The sequence below is a fragment of the Charadrius vociferus genome, unplaced genomic scaffold (assembly GCF_000708025.1).
Source record: "Charadrius vociferus isolate BGI_N301 unplaced genomic scaffold, ASM70802v2 scaffold217, whole genome shotgun sequence".
In the NCBI taxonomy this organism is placed as follows: domain Eukaryota; kingdom Metazoa; phylum Chordata; class Aves; order Charadriiformes; family Charadriidae; genus Charadrius; species Charadrius vociferus.
Window position 1 is genome coordinate 672169 of NW_009649190.1, and position 9689 is coordinate 681857.

At 41.0% G+C, this 9689-nt stretch overlaps 1 protein-coding gene across 1 annotated transcript in view; it reads left to right on the forward strand.

The window, feature by feature from the left end:
* GALNT15 (polypeptide N-acetylgalactosaminyltransferase 15) overlaps positions 1-8710 on the forward strand; it is a 24986-nt gene extending 16276 nt beyond the window's left edge. The window contains exons 6-11 of the mRNA XM_009888920.1: positions 284-401; positions 1244-1438; positions 5136-5267; positions 6369-6470; positions 7302-7442; positions 8341-8710. Coding sequence (XP_009887222.1) covers positions 284-401; positions 1244-1438; positions 5136-5267; positions 6369-6470; positions 7302-7442; positions 8341-8487 — 835 coding nt within the window. The 3' untranslated portion in view covers positions 8488-8710. The remainder of the gene's footprint in view (positions 1-283; positions 402-1243; positions 1439-5135; positions 5268-6368; positions 6471-7301; positions 7443-8340) is intronic.
* Positions 8711-9689: the final 979 nt, after the last annotated feature.

A 9689-nucleotide genomic window follows, 5' to 3' on the forward strand; every position in this document is an offset into this window, starting at 1 on the left:
TAATCATTATCTGTTTGTTGTTTTGGGCGTACATGTATGTAACATTTCCCACTGTTCTGAGCTTTATTTAATAATTCAGTTCTTCACTCCCTTCCCCAAGCAAATCCTGGAATTCAGTTCCAGTTGTTCTTTCTTTTGATCAGATAATCAATTCATTCAAGCTTATATGGAGTAGTATTCAATCATTTTGTAATAATATCTCTATGGAAATGGCAGGATTTTTGTCCTTCACATAATTCCCTATCCAAAACTGAAGGTGTTCACTTCCAAACTTTCTACACAGGAGTCCTGTGGTAGCTGGTGCAGTGGTGGCCATGGATCGACATTACTTCCAAAACACTGGAGCTTATGATTCTGACATGACCATATGGGGAGCAGAAAATCTGGAGCTATCTATAAGGGTAAGAAACTTAAAGCTCTGGCAGCTATTGGGCTTTTAAGGAACCTGAATGGGGGGTTGGACTAGATGATCTCCAGAGGTCCCTTCCAACCCTGACCATTCTGTGATTCTGTGAATGAAAAGGTGAAATGCAATCTATAAAAGCAGTTAAGTGCAGAATGTCTTGGGGTATGGAGAATATAACTTTCTTCTCAGATATCTATCCCCACACTCCGTGATCTGTCAGGACTATACAAGAACATGGAGCTGCTGTGAGTTAGGAGCATTATGTCAGGAGAAGGAAGTTTCACTGGCTATCACTATCTGCCTGAGGACAGAGTCACTGGTTTTGGCACCTTCTGAAAGCTGCCTCTTCTTTTTTGGCCTATAACGTGCACCAAAGGGAGAGTACCTTTATTTCTTTGCCAGTCTGTAGTTTTAATACCAAACTGTTTATATTAAATTGTTTGCATTGATTTTTTGCTGAATACAAAGAGCAACTGATATTAAAAAGCAATGAAAATTGCAGACACAAAGGTTATAGTCTTTAATGTTCCAGACAAACGAAGGTGTGCCCCTGGGCCTCTTCACTACACTGCACTGTTTGTGCACAGAAAAACATAAAAGCATATAAATAGCCATACTGGGTCAAATCAAAGGTCTGTGTTGCCCAGCATCGTCTCTGTGTCTCTGTATCTGCGGGGAACAGTGTATGGAGAAGCATATAGTAATGCTCTTGCTGTTTCCAGCATTGTGCAGATTAGGATTTCCTGAGGCAGAGTCTATAGTAAAGAAGCTTCTGCTTTTTAGAGAAAGGTAATCTAAATAAGGTAATCTCTTTTTGTGCCTTCACCTGTGTTTCAGACTTGGCTCTGTGGTGGCTCTGTAGAAATTATTCCATGTTCCCGAGTTGGGCATGTCTATCGAAACCACTTTCCCCGTGCTTTGTCCTATGAAGAGGCCATTGTGAGGAACAAAATCCGAATAGCAGAGACCTGGCTGGGCACTTTTAAGGAGAACTTCTACAAGCACGATACAGTGGCTTTCTTGATCAGCAAGGTAAAGACATCTGTAGGGGTTTGTTCCTGAGGGAAGGAGTGCGTGTTGAGGTAGGTGAAGGGGGTGGAATAGGGGTGGTGGTGTCTATGTGCAGTCAAACATTCAACGTGCATGGTGGTGGGGAATAGTCTGTTTATGAAACCTTCCAGTGGAAGAGCTGTCAGATCTGGAAGGAGAGAAACTTGTGCCTAGGTGGTGTTTGCTGAAGTTACCAAATCTCTTAGAGTATGACTCCTTCTGAAATGACTCCTTCTTCAGCTTGCTCAACAAGCTGTGATTTATTTTTCCACCAATAGTATGTGGGCTGTTGCAGCGCATGTGAAGTGGAAGTCAGTAGCACTGTGTGCTCAGAGGTCTCTCCTAGAGGATTCATTCTTCTTTACTGCAGGTCTTCCTCATATGATTCATGCAGATATTCAGTAATATTCATGGGCACGGGGCAAACTGTGGTGTTTCTCCTACTGGAAGGGAACATATCTGAGTGGTCTAGTGACAAAAAGGTGATTTTTTTCCTGAATTGACAGATGTCCAGAAGCAGCTGTCTGTAACTGAGAAAGTCAGACCTCAACATAGCCACTATTTACAAGTTACTTTTTCATTAGAAGCATCACACAGGCAGCAGTCCAACCTCCAGGAATTTGGATTCCCAGCAGCCTGTGTGCTAAGACAGGCTTGCAGCCAGGTGTGTGGTGTGGCCCTGGCATGCAGCCACACTTGAATCCTCTGCAGGCTACACACCATCCAAAAACTACAGAATGGCTACACTTGTTTTTAAGCCACTGTATGATCCATTGCAGATCAGGATCAGTCAAGGGACTGTATATCCCATGTATTACAAACCAGTGGATGTTTGTTTATTGGGAGTCATGCAGCTGTGGTTAATGTGGTTAATGTTAACTTGTTAATAACGTGAAGTTGTTAATGTTGCTGCAGTTCTCAGGAATTCTCTGGCTCCAATACCCTTTCTTGTAATGGTATCCTCTCCTACAAGGCAGTGGACAAATTTGTTAGTACTTGTGAATGAAAACATGTTGTTCATCTTCTTGTGCATTTACCAATGTCATGCTTTTAAGAAAAAAAAGATTCACTGAAAACAGTTAGGCAGAGCATGAGTAGGTGCTGTGCAAAGTTTCCCATTCCGTTTTGCTCTTGCATTTCGGTCCTGCATGCCTCAGTCATTGCAGTGCTGGCCATTGTCTAAGAAAGCCAGCTCCAGCAGGAGCTGCATTGTATTGGGGAGAAAAAAAGTGTTGTGCGTCAATGTGGCTTCTCTCCGGTCACATAGTCTGACCTCCTTACACTCCATGAGTGGATCTGTCCCTCCAGTCAGCCTCCTATGCTAATCCTAGAATCTGAGGCTATCACGTTCCTTTTTTTTAATTCTATTTTCACTTTTTAAAAAAGCTCTCCCTCCTTGTCTCTTGTAGGTTTGAACTCCACTGGCCAGAAGTTTGTCAATTGACCACAAGGGTTACAGCCTTGTAATTACAAGGAGGATGCTAGGCCAAGTCTTGTAAGATGGGCAGTTAGGTCTTTAAATCATTTAATAATTTCCTGAAGGCCTTTCTTGTCAACTCAGAAGCAATTTTCTGTACTAAAAACTACAACCATCAAAGATACAGTTTACTAACTCTAAGCACCATGACCTTTTGCCTGAGAGTTTTTTCTAGCCACAATACTTCTAGTACTCCTAAGTATGATGCTCCTTCAAATGATCAATTTTATGATTTCTGTGCTCAGCATACCATAACATAAAAGGCCCTTTACTCCGTTCCTTTCTTTCACAGCCAATATTTTCAGTATGTCAGTGCAGCGGGATGTTATTCAAAAGACACAAGCAAGCAATGACATTATTGCCGCTCAGCTGCAGAGGGGTCCTGCGGGGATTTATTGCACTGTGAGGGTGAGCTGAGCCACCTATTGGCCACTACAAAAATCTCCCCGAGCCTTGACCGCCGACATTGCCCGCTGCAGAAAATAACCAGTGACCCCCGTTTAGGTTGCTTTAGAAATCTTCCCGTTTTATGGTCTGAATCGCATCCTGCCCGCAATGCCTGTGGTGTGAGCGTTAACGCAGATGAATAAGGCTCTTCCCAGCTCTCTACTCTCTCAGCCACCATCTCTTTTTCTCCCTTTTTTTTTTTTTTTTGTGTGTGTGGTTGGTTTGTTTAATTTACAAGCACAGTTTCCTTTCAGATTGCTTTACAGGGATAATGACTTTCTTTACGTTATTTACAATATTTATTCGGCATCAAATGCAGACTGTAACTAGTATAACTAAATGAGATTTACTGCTATTGCCTTCTTCAGCCAAAGCGGAGTCTCATGAGAAGCATCTCTTTTTAGGGGAAACATTTTACTTCTTTATTTCCCTTTTCCAAGAAAACCTCTTGGGGACAGGTTTGTGTGGTGTTGAATTGCTGAACTTTGTTGTTAGGCTTATTGAATCTAAGACTGATACTAAACTAAGAGGTTCTCTTTAACATATTGCAACTTTTGAGGTTTGTCTTTGCAGCTTACAGGGGCTGGCAAACAGTGCCACATGGCACCATCGATCCCTGCCTCTAGAAACTGATAGCTCTCCATTGATCTCCAAGGCCCTTAATTTGTCAGTGTTTTCCAGGCATGTCACAAAGTCCTTTTTTCTGTCTTTTGGTGCAGAGAAATAGCTGGTCTGAAGAAAAGTTATTTATGGGCAATTCTTTTCTTCTGTTACCAATTTTAATTTCTGACGTAGGAATCCAGACCAGTTTCCTGGAATCCAAAACTGCATTTTTAAAAAGTAGAAACTTGAAGGGGGAGATTTACCGCTGGCAAGAAAGAGGAGAGAGACTTTTAAGGGTGGTAAGATATTTTTAGTATTTGGGCACTGATCGAGTTAGAAAAGTGTTTTGTGTGGTTTTGCAACTGAAGGATTAGACACCTCCTTAGAGGTTTTCAGAACCCTGTTAGCCATCTTCAGTGCTAAATACCCTCAAATATTCATACTGTCAGTCCTTTGCGGTGCAGATGGCCATAGCTGCAGGAAGGGTTAAATGCACTTGTCTTTTTTTCAGAAGAACAGAGTTGTGACCAGGAAGAGTGAGAGTTGATATTGTGTGTATAAGAAAATACGTAAGTCATACGAAAGGTTTTATGACTTTACAGCTGCAAAACACATTTACTAGATTAGTAACTGTCAGATAATAACGGAAGAGACTAAATTTTGGGCTAAATTCTGTCATCACTTACATCCTCTGATCATAGACAACTGACAATAACTAGTTAATTTGGGCTGTTAAAGGCCAGGAAACTGAATTTTAATCAGCAGGGCAAATTCTGTACTGAATGACAATCTAATACAGTCCCACTGATTTCAGTGCAACAAATATCAAACTTGGCCAAAAGGAGGACAAAGACTGACTTACCTTGCAGTATAATAATAATTTTCAGAGGAAATACTTATTTTCACAGTGTCTGCTACTTCTGAAACGTTTACTTCCATCACAATGCCAGACTAAATGCTGTTTTAGCACAAAGTTAGAGGAAAGCTATGGCTGATCCTCCTTTGCATATTCATGAGAAATATATATCAGTATCTGTAACACGCAGGATAGAAGAGACGGTAGAAATAATTCCCGTGTTGTCATTTTCACTTCTGTCATCTCTAACACAAATACACTAGTAACCTTGTTGCCGCTATGCTTTCTCCATAAAGGCAGAGAAGCCAGACTGCAGTGAGCGCCTTCAGCTACAGAAAAGACTGGGCTGTAGAAATTTCCAATGGTTTGTATCAAATGTGTACCCTGAACTCTCCCAACCTGAAGACAAACCAAGATTCTCCGGCAAGGTAAGAGAAAACACGCTATAAAGAATGCTTAGTGGTTTTGCACTGTTCAAAGCCCCCAGTATTTCTTCCATGTGCTAAGTACTCAGTGAGCAAGAGTAAGAGACTGCTCCTGCTTTGAAACGTTTATTATACAAACAGACAGTGCAACAAGGATGGGAGGAGAAAGAAAAGGACAGAGGAGACAAACAGCTGGTCCAAATTCTCACATAAACATTGAAATCCAGCCAGGAGCTGAAGCCAGATTGTCTGACTCAGTTCAGTGTCACAGCTCAGAGGATCCTAACCGTAGGTTCTTTAGGTGCCATTAGTAAAGGAAAAGAATTGTGTTGCCTCATGCAGATGGCAACTGCAACAGCATCTGAGATATCTCTATGCTGACCCGTGTACATGAAGAGAAAAAAAGCATTTCTTCAGTCCTGCACTTCCCCCAAGGGCAGAGCTGGGGTGGTAGCAATAGCAGTTCCTTGGCTGACTGTGTACAGAAGGCAATATTCTCAATGTTTTCTTTTAAAACACATAAGTGGATAATTATAATTCATTAAATTTGAATTGATTCCAGGCAGCCTTACTGGAAGGGATTTTCCCCCAACAAGGCAACAAGGTCCACCAATTAAGTCATGCTCTGCTATCTCTAACCAGATTTTACTGTGTCGTTCTACTATTTTGTCTGTTCTTTATTATCAAAGTTTGCTTGAGAAGTGTATAAGAACTGAGTGTGGATCATAGGAATTGTCACATGTTTTCTTCTTCTGGAATATCTTAGGGTTTTTCTGACTACAGTGTCCAGTTGCAGTGCAATTTTCCGTTAGCATAAAAATTTTGTCAGATTTCTTTTAACTATCATAATAGTTAAAACCACACATGGTTATCTCCAACTTAAACAAAACTCACTGAGTAACAGTGACCTTTGGTGAGACTCTGCCTTCTATATCAGAGCATTTTGCAAGATCAATATGCAAGATCAAGTCTGAAAGAAAAAAATATTGCCTGAATTATGAGCAAAAACATATCATAAAGAGATACCATTACAAAAGAGTTAGCTGAAGGATATTTTGTTTGTATCTGATTGTGCTTTATTTCAGTATAAACCTTTACTTACAGCTTTACAATACTGGTGTTGGCTTCTGTGCAGATTACAGACCTGGAAGAGCCATTGCAGAAGGCTCTATCGAACTCTCCCCTTGCAGTGACAGTCTCACCCAGGTACTGTATACTTTCAGTATATAGGCATTGTGTCAGATCTAGGAAACCATCCAGAAGACAGTCACTCCAACATGTAAATGGCTGGGTTGACATTAGCCGAAATACTGATGTGTTCAAACTTAGGCATGTGCTAAGGCAATCCCACTTTTCTGCAGCTGTGTGTCATTTGAAAAACGGCAATGTTCCATCTGTCAGTGAGGCCAGATACCCACACTTTGCTCCAGCAGACATCATTAAGTGCCTATTTGTTAGTATATTTGGTAGTGTCTGGAGAACAGAAAGCCTGGGAGTAAAAAATGTATAACAATTCTAGAATAAGGGGGATGGGTTTCCCCGTTAGTGCCTACAACTGCAAATACAGGAGGGAAATTCACGTAGACTCCCAAGCTGGCATTAGACTAGCAAGTTCATGCATTAAGAGAAGGCAAACCAATATGGACCAACTGCAGACATTTACTGCAAGTCCCAAGCAAGTTTTATTGCTCACACTGAGTTCAGGGTGAGCTGCAGGCACATTTCTAACTGCAACATGTGCAGACACTGTCAGAAACAGCCTTCTGTTCAAATATTTATTAAACCAGGAAATTTCATTATAGGATGGGTTTACTTTATACATAATTACAGTCCACAAAACCTTTCCTTAGGTAAATAGTTATGCCAGAATTAGCTAGGGGAGGATTGCTTTGCAGGGTCAAGGCTGTTGGGTGTCCGTCACTCATGTTTGGGTTGCATCTTGACAAACATGTACAGGAAATTATTTTTGGAATTAGCATTTAAAAATGAACCGGGATGTCCTTCCATCATTGTTCAAACAAACCCCCTCTTTTCCAGCACTTTGAATATAACAGCATGAAGGAAATCCGGCTTGGTTCTGCTCCGCTGTTTTGCTTTGATGTCAGACACGGGAAGGTTATCCCTCAAAACTGTACAAAGGAGACAGACAACAGCCAACAGCACTGGGATGTCCACGAGGTCAGTAGTGACTCTGCCATGAGGTGAAGGCAGCTGACAGTGACTTAGCGATTGACAGAATTCGTGTGTGGGGAAGGGACGAGGTATTTGAAGAGCAAGTTTTGCTTCTGTACCATTTTCTCCCAGGAAATTTAGGATGCCTCTTGCCCATTTACACTGTCTATGTGAAATAAATTTGGTTTAAAAATACAAATTACAGGAGTCCTACCTAAATTCACATGTCCTTGTTTTAACTGTTTGTCTTACTGGCCTTATAGGAATAGAATCAGAATCAGTGGTTGTGAAAATAAGAGCAGGGCAAATCCTTGCCCACTTCTTTTAGATAGAGGAAGGATCTGGGATAACCCTTTAGGAGTAGGGGAAACATTAAAATTCCTCCTGCGTTGTAAGAGAAGAGCAAACTTCCTGTTAGAGGAATTTGGTATTATTCAGGCGCTCCTCTACAAGACTGAAAAATGTTATGCTGTATGACGGCCTGGGAAAATAGCAGTTGCCGTAGTTGTATGGATTCTGCAGTCCTCTGGTACGGTTCCTACTGGAATTTGTTTTGATTCTTAAGGGGAGCACTGGCCCTTTTGAAATTTTGTGGCCTGTAGTACTGTAGTTGATGCTGATGGTAACCTGTGTCCATAGGAAACCAATAGTGGTGGAAAAGAGATTTATTGAGTTCTGCACCTACCACTCCTGTCAGCTTCCAAAGGAATTGTGAATACTCACCATGCCCTGGGCTCAAAGCTAAACCTAGTCATTATGTTTAGAGCAATACTTTAAAAAAATTGAACAACCAGTCATTACTGGTGATCTGTTGTATGCAAAAAGTTTCAGAAACATGGCCTAGCTTTTACTGGAAATCCCTTATTTTTAATTTGTTCTTTCTTTCCCTTCTCTCATCTTGTAGAATGGAATGATTGTCCATGTCCTTTCTGGCAAATGCATAGAGGCCACGAAGAGTGAAGATGAGAAGGACTTGGTTTTGTGTGCGTGTAACAAGAATGCAAATCAGGTGTGGCAATTTGAACATTCCCATGTGCTACGTGAGAGATGACTGACAGGTCTCTGTGGAGGTCAAGTCTCCAAAATTAACATTACTTCTGTTTGGGATTTAAGATACGTTTCCTGCATGGATAAGAAAGATGTTTGTGTTTGCTGTAGCATGCAGGGAAGTTAGGAAAGTCTCTCCTTTGAAAGCCTGGCTCAAATAGTTGCCGCGAGTTACTGGTTTATTCAGCTCTAGCTACAATTTTTATTTATTCCGTGAAGCAGGGAATAAAGATACTGTGAGCATCAATAGATTCTCAAATCTGCTATTGCAGAAGACAGTTAAGTTTGCCCTTTGAAGGAAACATGGAAAATTGGCTGCCAGACAGCTTGTCTTTAGCATGTTCTGTGACTTCTGAGGATACAGGAAAATGAATGTTTGTGAAACTTTTGAAACAGTAAGAGGGAGCCAGCCAAACCAGGATGAGAGTTTAGCCTTGTTTTACAGTGTGCTTGACTCGTCTAAAACAAAGTAGGTTTTGTATGCATAAAAGCAGTAGTTGTTTTCATGTATAATGGATAAAATTTTGTTTTCCAACTAGCCTGAGCCAAATTTCTGCCCTCTATGAGATTGCACAGAGCATAAATTAGCACTTAAATAGGCACTAACTGCTCTAATTGACTTGGAATACCGACAGTCCTCATCATTTTGCACACCCTTCCTTAAATCCTTCGTCCACAGCCTAATTTGGATGGGAAAATGAGACTGAAATATTAACAACTTTGGTTTTGTTTTAATGAAATTTAAGAACAACTCTTCAGGAAACTTTTGTGGAATATGGAAGAAGATTGAACTAGATTAGAAAGAAGGGTAAAAACCTCCCTGCTTATTTTGAAATGGAAAGTATCAGTGGCATCCAATTGCTCTTACAAAGCTATGGGATGAGCTTATTGTTACTTCAGTGCCAAAAGTGCTGGCTGAAAACAGCAAACAAAGGGAAATGGCAGATTTCAACAGTGGCTACCTAGGAAGAAAATATTGCTGCCTACTTCCACTTGCTTTCACACTGTCAGTTTTAGCCAAGAAGATCTTTCAGCTTCTTGCTGTCACGGGTCTCCAAGCTGACCCTCAAAAGACAGTAGTATACAAAATTTTCTACACAAGCTTCTTCTGGAGTGCCTGCATCCCTGCTGACCTCCTGTCTTTCAAAGTGAGTGAAAATTGATGTTAGGTAATGAAAATCGTCTCATACGGTATGCACTATAGAA